We start from the raw sequence: 14969 nt of genomic DNA on the forward strand, positions 1-14969 counted from the left end.
GTCTTTAAATGTTTTTTTCTTCAGGATTTGTCCAAAAAGTGTTGTGGTTAAATGCATGGAAAATCCTGTCTTTCCCAAGTGGCTCATCTTGGCTAAAAAATGTTTGATGGGAGGCAAGAGAGAGGGGAACAGGGACTAAGGGATGGTGAAATAGTTGAGGGGTGAGAGAGAGAGATAGAGAGACCGGGGGGGGGGGGGGGGGGGGGGGGTAAAGGGTAATTGGCGAGGAGGTTTGAGTAAGATGTAAATAGACAGATCGCAAGTCAGAGGCCCAAACTGCTCTGATGATTAACACCCTCACAATGAAATCATTGGGCTACAGCTTCCTAAAGTTGCAACCCAAGCCTTTACCAAAGCTCTGCCAGTTCTGAAATCATACACATGAACATTCATATATGCACATGCAGACAGACACAGGGTTCTTCTTATTTAATCCATTATTCTAAGACTGTCTGCTCTTGATCTGAAAGTCGCCCCGTTCATCAATCCGGCATGTGATGCACATTCTGATTACATAGCTGGACCGAGGGCTTTAGAATAATTGAACTCGGATTAGTTACTGTAGGTTCTGACCCTACACTGCTGTTCTTGTTCATTGCTCACTCTATCATTTCACCATCAAATCCCTCTGACCCCCCCCCCCCCCCTTGCATGTCCAAAAACTCTGGACAAATATTTTCTAAGGAAATAATGAAATTCCTGAAATTATTAGGAAGAGGGACCTTATATTATCTCTCACTCGCTCTCCTTAGACCTGGCCCCAGTGAGTGCCCCCAGTTGCTCTCGCTATCGGCTTGAAGAAAGCATTTGCAACACTGAACCCTTTTATTCAAAATGTTTGCTTTGAGGGATGGCTGCATCTTCACCAAGCAGGAACTTGTGATTTGAAGCAGACATATCAAAGATTGTAGAGATGTCATAAAACCTTTGCATATGAAATGAGCATTGGTGGAAACCTTAGCAGGTTTACCACGTTATGGGAATTAGCTCACTGGTGTAAATTCTTCCAGAACACTGTATGTTACTGACTTTTACATTGCTTCCTTTAGGCTACATTACGCAATAAGACAGAACTTAGTTTTACACTAAAATTGTAATATTTTAAACTGGCATTACATTTTCAAATACCAAAAAATAGCACAATGGCGCAGCTGGTCACATTTTATCGACTTAATGCATTTTGGAAAGGCTGAGCACAACATAAATTCTGCACATCTAATAATGTAGTTCAACTTTGGAGACTTGACATCAAATAAAATGTCTTATGATCTAATAAAAATAACATATATATTGAATAAATACTGGCCAGTAAAAATAAACTACTTTAGTTTAACTCTGGACATAAAGTGGTACCACTCACACAGTTGCACTTCTTTTGGCAACCAAATGCTCCACTATAATTTAAATAAAATCAGAAGATGTCACATTTGATCCCTTCTAGTTTGAGCTGCTATTTATGTGGGCATTTATGTTATCACAGGGCCATTAATCATAAATTGGGTTGCATGCCATAGATTCTTGCTAAATGCAGTTTATTGGAAAATAGTTAAATGACAACAGGCAAAATAGTGAATTGTTTTTCCAGTGTGTAGGCTTTACTGTCAGTGATAACCTCACCCCTTTAGCCTGTATGCGAAATAAATCAAATGAAATCAAGTCAAGTGGCTTTGTCCAGTGGAACTGTACACCACCTTATGACTTTACAAGCATTCAAAACATAGTTTAAATATTCTTTTATTTCAGTTGTTGAGTGGAAGAGTAAATATATAAATAGTACACTCTAGGATTTTGCACTTCACAAAGGCACAAGTCTTTGAAATTTGTTCTTTTATCCTTATATTTACCTGACTTTACTTAAGTGGGACAGATGTGACAAAGCATGATCGGTACTCAAAATGATGTAGCACAACATTTGATTATAAGTATATGTTTTAAGGGTTGGTAGTGTGACCTTAGTAGACCTTGATTGTCTGAAATTATCAATTACTTTTACAGACAGGATCTTTTGTTTTCATGATATATAGAATCGATCAAATTGAAACATTGCGCTATTGAGATGGCATCTTTATAAAATTCCTTCTCTAAATAAAAAAAGGAGCAGAAGCAACTAAGATATGACCAGTCTCTATTATATGGCAAAGCATTTTCACTGATGGCATACAAAGCGTCATTCCTAATCCTAATCTCATTTTTACAATAATTTGTCAACCATCAAAGACACAGGGTACTATTCACAAGATATCAGAGCAGCATGAAGTGCATGCTATTTTACAAGTAAGTACACATCCAACCAAAGAAAGGAAGAGTAAAATAACTTAGTGTACTCTTCTGCTGGGAGGAAGCTCTCCCTGCTGTAGGGTCAGGGGCAGTAAAGGCATGTTGTTTTAGCCTCAGTGTTATCTCACTTATGATCTAAGCACATACAAAATAATAGTACAAACCATAACACTGGTAAGTGGGTCACACAAACATCCAAAGAGGATCTAATTTGTGCGAATAGGGACAATTCCGTGTTTTGTTTCTGATAAACTTGTTTTGGTATCCATAGTGTATCTATTTCCACAGCCTTTTAAAGTGAACGGAAAGGAATAAACTATCACTGCAGCATATGCAACAGATTACTGACTCTTCAAAGACAACTGAGCTTGTTGATGCTGTTTGCCAGGACCACTAGCCACGGTCCCATATTTGATGTGTTCATAAAATTAATGATTTGCTTGGAAAGATCTCATTGTGTTGAGTGATTGCACTTGCAGTCATTAGTGCTGCCGTTAGTATTCCCACGGCTGACACAAAACACTATGTCAGGGAGACATCGGAATATTTGTCAAATATCATAATGCATAAGCTTGGCAGGAGTCATTCACTGTTAATTTCACTCAGGAGTCCATTGTAATGAAATAAAAAAGTGTCATTTGTATTGCAGTACAGCCTGCAAAACCATGAAAAACATTAAGCAATGTCACAAAATGTCCAAAAATCCCAGATTGTTTTTGGTCCAACTGAAAAAAGTTGATTCATTCCCACCAGCACCTGTTTGGTGTAGCTTGCCATGACATCACTGTATGTGGAAATGAAGAAGACGCACACTTAGGGGGATCCTCAAAGACAGACATAATAACAATAAAAAAAATTGATGACACTGGTTATTGCATGATTTGCTGTCGTCCAACATAAAACATCCCACATCATTATGGACACAAAAACATTGCGGCTTGGCATTTTGTGTCTCCACGAATGAGAAAGTCAACTCTGAAAGTGCTAAACGCCCATAGTTGCACATTTGGGGTATTGTATATAAAGTGTACTGTAAATGAGGAGAAACTGCAATGAAATGTAATGGAGGAAAAAAGAAGACACAGTACTATAGCCTTATCTGACACTAATCATAACCAAACTGCAGGTGCACAATCACTGTGCCAGGACTTCGAGACACAATGTCTCTTAGGCTGAGCAAAGAGAGAGGTTCTATTAAGTCTTTATTTATTTGGGGATATTGGTTAAACACCAACTGGTTTCAACCTCACAGGGTGAATTATTCTCATTCAACTTTTATTCTGTTAGTTTAAGGGCCATTGCAATACACTTAAAATAAGTATTTAAATTCAACAGGGACCTAATCCTGAGCTCTGTCTTCCTGATATATATAACACTACGTAAGCTCTTTTTGGCTCGGAACACTGTTGTTATTTATAAAACCTTGCCTCAGTGAAATCTTCATTCACTTCCTCAGTGTAGAGCTATTAACCTAATGTGAAATACTGTTTTTCTTCTCATGCTTTTTATCTTCCAGAGCTTATTTGGATGTTAAAGAGCTGAAAGAGATTCTACATTTGGATGGCTCAACTCACCTGAATGTCTTCTTTGCCAATTCTTCTGATGAAGATCTGGCGGGGGTTGCCACTTGGCCATGGGACAAAGAGGCCCTCACACATTTGGGTAGAAGACGAACACATACACACATACATGCATGCATGCAAACTCACATATGCACACACATCCTGTCTTTGGCAGCACTAGATTGTTGATTTTGAGTAATTCAAGCCCCAAGCGGTTTCTCTCTCAATCACAGCTCTTACAGGGAAAAAGGTGATAATGAAGCTGCGGAGGCCCATTAATAATGCATTGTCTGAATTTTATTCCAGTTCCACAATTACTTTACACTACACTAGGAATAGGCTTTGTGTTGTGTGCACATTTACTTGAGTGTTTTCAGTGTTTACATGTGCACGTCTTCTTCCTCATTTCCTCAGGTGGAATTGTTCTGAACCCTTCCTTCTATGGTACATTTGGTCACACTGACACAATGGTACATGAGATCGGTCACAGTCTTGGACTTTATCACGTGTTTCGAGGTATATCAGAGATCGAGTCGTGTAATGATGCATGTTTGGAGACTGAGCCTTCAATGGATACTGGAGATCTGTGTGCGGACACCAACCCCACTCCCAAATACAAAGGCTGCCACGATCCTGAACCTGGCAACGAAACCTGTGGCTGTCGGCATTTCACACACACGCCGTTTAACAACTACATGAGCTATGCAGGTGAGATGGAGCCTCCACATATGTTTTGCTCCTTTAGCTGGGCAAAAACGCTACAGTTCTACCTCTCACAAGAAACTGACACACAGAGGATCCCGTAGAGGAATGTGTTGAGTCTGTGTGCATACTGAGACGGATGTGGAATTTAGCAGGGACATTTCATGGGAAAAACCTAGCAGGGGGCACATCCTTTCATGTCACTTGTGAAAAACATTTTTTATTGTCATATTTAAATGGGAAAAAAGACACTGCTAAATACAAAGAGGTGTTATATATTATTTTTAATGGGATCTAGACCAGCGGAATCATTTAATTTCTCCCTTTTCCTGTCACTGATCAATCCAAAATCCAACCCCCACTCCTCATGATGACCACCTACATTTGCTACTTTCAGATGATGCCTGTACAGACTCCTTCACGCTGAACCAGGTTGCTAGGATGCACTGCTACCTGGACCTCATCTACCAGACATGGCAACCCGCTTCCAAACCTCCTCCCGTGCCAATGTCCCCTCAAGTGGTTGAGCAGCATCATAATTCGATCACCCTGGAATGGTTTCCACCGATTTCTGGACACTTTTACAACAGGTGAAACGAGCTACGTACACAACTTCATCAAACAGACTCATCAAACTGATGAAGTTGTGTATGGTAATAAAGTTGAAAGAGATGAATTACATTATTGAATATTGTTTGGGTTATTGTAACAAGCAGGGTAATTTAACGTTCATTTTTTTACAGACTAAAACACCTAAAAGTGAGCCAAATAGCACCATCTTAAAACTTTGTTACACTCACATTATTTGGCACATAATTCGAAAAAATATTGACATAAACGTAATTGTCTTTACTGTATAAATTACATGTATTTGGTCTGTTTCTAAGTTGGTTGCTGTGCCTGTCTGTTGGTTTCCTAGAGAAGTGGGATCAGTGTGTGATAAATGCGCTGAGGGTAGAGTTCTACTGCAGTATGCCTCCAACTCCTCCTCCCCACGACCGTGTGCCCCTTCAGGACACTGGTCCCCACGAGAGGCTGAAGGTACAGTATGATACTATGTACTATACTTTGTGTTTTTTTTGGCATCGGTCAGGTGTGACCTTGTTGTTGATTTTCTGAGTCAATACTCAAAAAAAATGTTTCTGACTGACTCAGCTTAAAAACATGCAAATGACTCACTGGATTCACGACACTTGGGCCGTGGGACAACATGGAAGGATCAAGGAGGTCACTTCCCAATGGATGACGCTGTATGGTACCACGATTTCCATATGAGGGCTCAGGCTCGAAACCAAGGTTAAAGATCATGTCTTAGCTGTAATCCTGATTTGTATAGTGTTGTGGTGGCCTGAATTTGGGACATTTATTCCCCCTGGATAGGATTTCATATTTGCTTATTCACAAAGGCAGATATGTGCTTAAAATGGAGCAAGCTAGTATCAGCTGGGTTGTAGACATAGACTGTATATGCATCGCCATTTTGGCTTTTTGCAACCAGTGAACAGAAGTTACCATATTTAGAATGTGGAGGAGTGACGTAGAGACGCCGTACATCGCTCTGGTAACGGCAGCGACCTGTCAATCACAGTAAGCCCACCCTAAAACATACTCCACTGTATGGTCCATTTTACTCTAAATGGGACCATGATGTTCATAAATGAACATCATGCTGTATTAAAGAAGACTTGAAAATAGCGATTGAGACCATAAAGTCATGTTTACCATGTTTACTGAGGTAATAAATCAAGTGAGAAGTAGGGTCATTTTCTCATAGACTTCCATACAATCTGACTTATTTTTGCAACCAGAGGAGCACGCCCCCTGCTGGCCAGTAAACAGAAATGCAAGTTTTAAGACACTTCTGCCTTGGCTTTGCTCATCAGAACCAGAGGTTGCTGCCTGGTTATACAGTGAGCCTGTGTCTTTAAGAGCATCTGGCAGCCATATTTTACAAGCTAGCAAGTTTAAATATGACAAGGACCAACCCATTAATTTGACAAACCTATCGTGGGTAAACCCTCCTAAATAAAATAATGTAAACAAAATTGCTACCCTAAACACTGCTATGTAAGCTGAGCACAAGAGCTACAATTAAGTAACCTAGCTTATTACTAGCCAGCTAGCTAGCTTATTATTCAGCTGAATAATAACCAAACAGCTGAATCCACTGATTACTGAAATGTGAAATTGTGATCATCGTGTTGGTAAAAAGAACGTGTCACAGTTTTGAGATGCATCTTGTATTCACTTTAATGGTCAGGCTGTCCAATTTAGTCCGTTTCATGCAGCTATTCACTGCCAGTAAACTTAAACATAAATGTACTTGTATGTAGATTACTATTCGTCAACTGGAGCAATTAGTGCTTCCATGTGAAAATCATTGATTCATAATAATAATTATAATTAATAATATAGTAATCTAACCACAACACAACAATATTAATTATATCAACCACAATTATAATATGCAGAACAATTCAATTTAGAGAAAAAATTCTATCTCTGATTGTGTTGCTTTGTCTGACTGAATCTGTGTGTGTGTGTGTGTGTGTGTGTGTGTGTGTGTGTGTGTGTGTGTGTGTGTGTGTGTGTGTGTGTGTGTGTGTGTGTGTGTGTGTGTGTGTGTGTGTATATGTGGATGTGCAATAGATTCTAAAGTCACTGAACCTTGCCTTCACACTGACTATAGTGTGTGTACCAGAGGCAAGTCTGGGCTTGTCTAACATGCTGTGTGTGTAAACTGTACTCTAGTTTCCCTCTTGGAAGGGGTCCCTGTTTGTGGCAGCTCCCCATTCCCTGTCCCTCTGCTGCTTGCGCCAGTTTCTCACTGGATACCACAGCTGCCGTTTCCTGCTGTGATGGCGCATATGTGTCCAACAGTTAGTAACTTCCAATTGACACTGGCAAACTACTCTAATATTCTGTAAGCATTGGCCTATTAACTATTGGCATAACATATTGGAAGATAAGCGTGTCAACATAAGCACTTGTGTGACTGTGCATGTGTGCATTCATCAGCATTGATGCATACACATAGCACCTCAGCCCGTTCTCATTCCCAGGGCATCAAATACCAATGCTTTGACACTTACTTCGGCATCTGATATTTATGCGTCAGGCATCCTATAGCGTCTCTATGAGAAGCACCGGGCCTTCAAGTAACAACAATGTAAACCCATCCGCGTCACTGTTAAACGCTCAGAGAAAATACTCCGGGAGTGTGATGACATAGTATAAAGACTGAAAATATGTTTTGAAGTTACGTTAGTGATGTTTGTGATGTGTTTTCTGTACTTATCTTACGTTGTTTACATTTTACTTTGTTGATTTTGTTGCCTAAACCTAAGTTCCGGTACTTATTTTAAGCCCAATCATGATGTTTTTCCAAACCGAACTAAGAGGTTTAGTTGCCTAAACCTAAGTGTGTTTTTGTTTAAATTCACAACGATAACCACATGTTTACTGCAGCAATGCGCTGGGCTACCCGGTGAGTTAGAAAGTAATGCCAAGGGGTCTGACCAAGCGTCAGTATGTTGGAATTAATATGTGTTGGGCACCTGTTATAAGGACTTGCTGTGTCCTCACACTACTTGACTGGGAAATATTGGCATGGTGAGTTCAAAGAGATCCAGAGAACCTCTCATAAGTTTTTACTATTCTATGGCCTGGAGAAATATGGCTGGACAAATAAAAGCAAGAATGAAAAAAAAAGGCAAACACACATGGATATAGATTCAGGGAAGGGGTGAGAGAGGTTGGGTGGGGTGGAAACCACCCAAGATAGTTGGGAGAATTGCATGCGGTAAGTGACAATCTCAAGGGAGGATCCTGAGTTGATTGAAAACAGCAGTGTGCATGAATGGAAGTGAAAGGTCCAGCATGTGTATGTTCGCCAACATGTGTGTGGGAATGTGTGTGTAGCTCTATGTGTATACACATTCCTGTTATTTTGTATGTGCACATGGAGGTGCACATACAAAATAATACTCTTTATATGCCTTTGCAATATATGGAATACACAACATCTTTGCGTTTATGTGTAAATATGTATGGATTTACTCAATAAGTCTTAACAGCAAGCATGTGTGTCTATATGTTAAGGTCAAAGATATTATTATGACTGGCTTTGCTAGTTTATGTGATGCCAGGGTTTGTCTGCCTGACATTGATCTATCTATCTATCTATCTATCTATCTATCTATCTATCTATCAGTAAAAAAAATGAACCTCTGAATGCAACATGGTGTGACATTGACTCTCAAGCAGTAGAGTGTCTGCCTTCGTAGTGAGAAAGTGTGTGACAGTGAGTCATTGATAGTAAGGGCTGGAGCCAGACACTTCTTAGAAAGCATAACACATGCATGCCCGGACATATCCCTGTCTGTTTATTCATCCGGCTCCCTGGACTTTTTGTGGATCAGTAGAATTCTCCAGAAGGATTATTCCCTTCTGACTGAGACTGGATAGTCTGCAGGCACCAGCATCTATCATGGAGTTATACTTCGCCAACTAGTAATTTTTCCTTAAGTTGAATCAAACATTTATCATCCTTGCTTTACAACAGCACAGCACAGCTGCTGATCAGATAATAGATAGTTTGTTAATACAGCATTCAAAAATCTCCCCTCGCAGTGATGGTCAAGCGAGCCAGAAAGTGAATGAAGAGAGGGGCCGCCGTTAGTGAGAACAAAGTGTTGAATCAGAAGAATATAACGTTATTTTCTGATTGTTTTACAGCTGTTACGTTCTAAAGCACAAATAAACACATCTACACCTCCTCACAAACCTGCAGGAAGGTGCCGGATTTTGAATTAATGCAGCCCAAGGCACACTTCATCCTGCTGTGGCCTGTCTGCTCTCTCTGGTCTGTGTCTCCACTTGGCACCACACAACTGAGAGACTGACAGGGCAAACACATACATACAGAAGCACACACACACACACACACACACACACACACACACACACACACACACACACACACACACACACACACAGCTTCCACCATATCCCAAGTCCCCAGGAATAGTGCTTGGTTGTGTACTAATTTGGCCACAGTCGAAATTGCAGCTCTCTAGTCCAATAATACTTTTTAAACACAAATATTACCATCTGTTCTGAGGTCATCATCACGATATACAACTTTTCAAATGAGAAAGAAATCTTGATTTGTTATTGAAGATATTTTTTTTCCATCTCTATTATTTAATGTGTACTGGGACATAGAGGTCCACCTGATTTCCCACTATTCCGTTATTCTCAATGTGTACTCTAAAAGCAGCAGTGAGCTTCCTTTTCATGAAGGATCCCCAAGATGTAACATTGTCCACTACAGTCACATTTATCCATCCTCTACCTATGTTCATGATACTGAAGAGCTTTGAGAGAGAATGGTTTACGTTGAGGCTATAGCACCAATTACTCCACGGTTTTTATAGACTGGGTGTTTTTGTCGTCAGTCTATTGCCAGGATGGGTTCAGTTAATCAACAGCAAATGAATGGCTCATATTCAAAGCTTATGTCTGGATGGTTCAGTCACCTTGGGCCCCCTCACCCTGCACTAAGGGAATTATAGGTCAAACACTTCAGAGCTTGGCTGTTTATGTAGCGGTAAGCTGCTGATATTATTTTGTGTGCGTCTGTGAATCTGAAATGAAATATAGCATTTATCTTGTCATTGGGAATTTTGATTACCTGACGAAGGTAGCTGCTCCGTCTATAATTAAGCAGACAATTAAATATAAAAATATTGTGGTTTTAATATTGAATTTCAAACCCTTTGCTTGCACAGATTGTTCTGCCAATTATAGCTACATCTTTGCATCTTTGAAATACAGCTTACATTGCCTCAGGTTACACAGTGGATGACACTCCTATTCTGTCTCCTCTTAAATCTCCAACCACATTAGCAACAGCGCCAGAGCAGGAGGCAGGCCCATCATAACAGCTGACATTACAAAATATTTTCAGTGGCTACAGCTCCTTTCCTTGCAAACTCAATGAAAATGTACACAGAAAGCCAGGACTACATAAGCCGAGCAAAGCCAAGCTCTTGGAGTATCTTAGTTCATTCTCTCCCCCCCCCTTTTCTCCCTCCCTCTCTTTCTCCCTGTCTCTCTTTCTCTTTTTCTTTAATTCACCTCCACTCTGGCCACACACACACTTACAGTAAAATAATAAATGTGCTGAGATAATGTGGCTTGGAAACCATATTCAGTCCTCACTTGATTAAACACTGGAATTTTGCACGGTGCCCAGAAATGAGGTTAGCAAATGGCTTCGTTGGTTGCCAGCTTGGAAATGCACAAAAGGAAATCGAGGGAGAACATAGTGTCTGCTGCTTGCTGGCTTCTAAAAGTGCTTGATGAATGTTAGTGTACGTCACTTGGGATAATGCGAGTTAGCTGTGTGTGGACTCCAAATATGGCTGGAGTGTGACTGTTAGAGGTTGTAATGACTGGGCTGAAGTGAGAACCCTGCACAGGGCCCCTCTCAGAAGGTACACACCTCAGTTCTGCCTTTCCTCTGCAGATGGACTCACAATGAACTCTCAGTTTCACCTCTACCTTGATGTTGCAAGACGTGTAGATACGCTAAAAAGATCCTGATGCACATTCTTGATCTGTCAGCATTCATGAAAATGATATTAGCTTTACAATTTGGATATAAATGACAGTTTTACCTGTTCTAAGATTTATTTGTCTGCATCCTTTGAGGAATTCAAGGACCTGTACCATATACTATTTGTATCCATCACTACATGTCTTATTTAACAATTATTACCAGCTGTGACAGCGTGTGGCTTGTATTTTTTTCACCTTGTGAGTTTATGTGTGTCACCATGGTAAAATGAGGTCCTGGAGACGCCTACTGTGGTGGGAACTACCACAGAAGCGGTTTTAATTACTTTGCCAGGTGTCTGTATTTCTGTCTGTGGACTGACTTTATTTGGCCCAATTTGGCATCGTGGCAAGAGTGATCCCCTTGCAAGATGGTCTCTGGTTCATTATGTGAATATAGGAAATTAATAGGTGACTTTTGCTTATTGTGTCTGATTTATATTTAATGTCAATTTGTTGTGTCTGTCTTGTACCCACAGGCCCTCCAGATGTGGAGCAGGTCTGTGAGCCAAGTGTGCGCACTTGGAGCCCAAATGCAGGAATTGAGCAAGGTGTCGTCGGCCTGTCGGAGTGCCCTCTCCAGGGCTGCATGCTTCAGCTAGAGTTCCCCTACCCGCTGGTACCAGACTCCCTGACTGTGTGGGTCACCTTCTTCAGCCCCGAGGAAACAGCACTGCCAGCTATCCATAACATCTTGCTCCTGACTGTCAGTGGGAACAACATTTCATTGGGCCCCAGTAATGTCTTCTGTGACACCCCACTGACTCTGAAGCTAGACATAGAGGAAAGGGTCTATGGGGTACAGTTTTTCACCATGGAACAACACCTAGAGATTGATGCCACCCTCTTGGCATCCAAGCCAGACTGCATGCATTGTAGGCATTGCCAACCACTACGCTACCGGCTGTTGCGCCAACCACCCTTCACCCATGCGCAACATGGTCTGATGTTGAATGAACCTACCCGCCGATATACAGACAGGTGAGTGACCTGGTAGGTGAATACTTTTGTATGAGTGCAGAAATATATTATTCATGTCTTCCTGAGTTGAGAAAAAAACAACATAAAGTAAAATTTGTTTTTTGTAGAAAGACAAATCTTTCCTCCGAGCAAAGGTGGATTTTTTTTTTTTAAACAATTGGTTTTACCCAGTCTTTTTTTTTAGAAGTTGAGAATTGCTGAACACAGTTTAGCTCCCTGCTTTATAGTGATGTAATCACTTTGGACACGCTAGTAAGAAGGTGTTTATTTATCTGTGGAAGCTATTCACAAAAATATGTTCTTGTAATACTAGATATCCTTTACACTACCCCCAGGAGCTCTAGCAAGCCACCACTGCTTCTGCAGTTTCTAATCTACTGCCAAACATTTGTTTCCTAAGTCACAGGTCAACCATTGCCCACATTTGTTTTTTCCCATGTTCCATGAAGCAAGGGCAAACAGATGGCTTGTTAAAGGTATTATCTGCACACTGTGGTGAGAGCTAAATGCTTTGCTTTCATGGAATGTGCTGAGTCGATAAAGATTGTGCTATACATGGCACTGCTGCATGTTGTGCCATCTCACTATCGTTCCGTCAGCGTGGTTCACATGAGAAGGAAAGTGCTTGATAAGAGCCAAAAGGGTGAGTATGCATGTTATGCGAGATGGAGTGATGAGACTTAAGTTCCATAAAGTGTCCGCACACGACTTCCTGGTGGCAATGCTGTGTCCGAAGGCTGTCTGCAGTAGGGATTCATTTATTTGGGGGTTTTGGCAAACTTCCGTGATCACTGATGTGCTGGAGGTAGTTTCACTGCTGTGGTGCATTTCACTAGCTGTGGTTTCATTCCAGTGGTATTGGTCAGTGGCCCTGGCTGACTATTTTCTGTGGGCACATGGGATCTTATCTCTGTTAAATGGTCAGTTAGGTTTAATAGCAAGTATGTGTGTTCCAACCATTAAAGTCTTTAACTTACTGAAATTAACACTAAGTGTAACAACAACAAAAATATATGCTATATATATATATATATATCTAGTAATGTCTACCTGAGCAGAGAATGAAGTCACTCTCCCTCTACGTGTGTTGTAATCTGAGCTTTTACTTGCTTTGTTGATACGGCCGGGATGGCACCCTTTTAGCACCGTTAACTATGAGCCGCCACTCGCCGCCGCCGTTGAGAAGTATCTTGTATCTTGCACCTTTTAGATAAAGCATTTACCTAAAACCAGTTTGGAACAAAACATAAAAACAAAAATCGACGAGATAAAAACACACAATTGAAAGAAACGTGCTATAGGAGCAGTTTGCAGTTTTCTTTCAATGTTTTGAGTTACTTTTGGTTGTTGATCAAATAGACATTAGCCTTTATATCTAACTTCTGATGTTTATAAAGGGGAAGCAGTTTGTGAGTGTATCACTATGCACAAGGGTCTGTTTGCATGTCATGGCACTACCCAAACCAACTAAGTGAAATGCAAACAGGTTCCAGTACGTAGTACTAATGTGGCATTCTTCATCCCAAAAAAAACTTTCTACAAGAAAGATACCGCCAGCAGGAGCACCAAGAGTCACTCAAGAAAAAAAAAAGAGATATTATATATTCTGGGATCTGAGTTTAAGATAATGCTCCATCATCCTCACTGTCTGAAAATAAACATAGCCTTTGACTTGGTGGAGTAAAGAGCAAAGTTCACTTCGATGTTTTAACATGCCGCAAATCCAATGTGAAGTGCTCTGTTTGACTGCCTCGGTGCAGCTGCTGAAATGCTTTTGTTGACCACACAGTGAGCTGCTTCTTCTTGCAACATGTTTCCACGGGGTTGGATAGAGTGATGGAGGTCCTGGTTTAGGTGACTGATTGACCTGCCACTGGCCTTCATTTGAGCAGGGGCAAACTGAGCAAGAGGACAACATGACGATCTCGGCTCCAACCATGGGTGGTGGTTAGTTTGGAATGGCTGAGGGCTGGGAGGTCAGGGTGACAGAGTAAATTATGGTGGGGAGTAAGAAGGGTCAAGTGAAGATGAGAAGCTTGGGCATCAGGCTGGACAAGTTGGGGGTAAATCATCGCTAGGCTCAAGGGGGGCAATAGGTGATGGAAGAGAAAGTATGAAGAGAGAGGGTAGGAGGATTGAGATAGTTTGACCTCATCCCTCTGAGGCAACCCCAGCCTATCTGCTAATCCTCTTCCTGATGTGGGTTTCAGAGCTGTCATTCAGTCAAAGCATATCACAGAGCTGATGTGAAGAGACCTCCCAGCCAAAAGAGAGAGAGGTTAGCCCCCCACAGCATCATTACCACCCCACTCTACCCATGGTTCTGCACAATTCTTCCACATTATACCCTCCATCTATCCCTTAACTACTCTGCTGCTGATTGAGAAATTAGACTACCACATGTCACCTCTTAAAGTGAGGATTCTAGATTTGCCTATTTGTTTCTTTAGCTATACACTTTCTGGCTATTCTGGTGATAAATAGCGCTGCGCTCTGGCAGTCATCATTGTGAGTATCATCTGCGTGTGTCAAAAAGGCACCAGTATACTCTGACACTGGCTGTTTCAACCTCCTTTTTTCAGTTTTTACACGATTATTTCCATCACTGTTTGTGTATACAAATCAGTAAAACACCATGAAGGCACTCCAGGAGAGACTATCTGAAAATGTGTGCCCATTCCCAACCGCTATAAACTCTTTTGCCTACGAACATGGGTGAACGACATATCAAACAACGTAGTTATTTTTTAGCATACTGCAGCCTTAAGTGTAGAGCAAACTTAACATTTGTTTGGGAAATACAGTTATTACTTGGAAAAAAAAAAA

At 41.0% G+C, this 14969-nt stretch overlaps 1 protein-coding gene across 1 annotated transcript in view; it reads left to right on the plus strand.

Annotated features, from left to right (window-relative positions):
- The window catches only part of pappaa (pregnancy-associated plasma protein A, pappalysin 1a), a 79715-nt gene that overhangs the window by 10977 nt on the left and 53769 nt on the right, over window positions 1-14969 (plus strand). The window contains exons 3-7 of the mRNA XM_076086826.1: window positions 3794-3939; window positions 4254-4547; window positions 4939-5131; window positions 5461-5582; window positions 11642-12143. Coding sequence (XP_075942941.1) covers window positions 3794-3939; window positions 4254-4547; window positions 4939-5131; window positions 5461-5582; window positions 11642-12143 — 1257 coding nt within the window. The remainder of the gene's footprint in view (window positions 1-3793; window positions 3940-4253; window positions 4548-4938; window positions 5132-5460; window positions 5583-11641; window positions 12144-14969) is intronic.

This window comes from Anarhichas minor, unplaced genomic scaffold (assembly GCF_050575085.1).
Source record: "Anarhichas minor isolate MPS153535 unplaced genomic scaffold, ASM5057508v1 ptg000002l, whole genome shotgun sequence".
In the NCBI taxonomy this organism is placed as follows: Eukaryota; Metazoa; Chordata; class Actinopteri; order Perciformes; family Anarhichadidae; genus Anarhichas; species Anarhichas minor.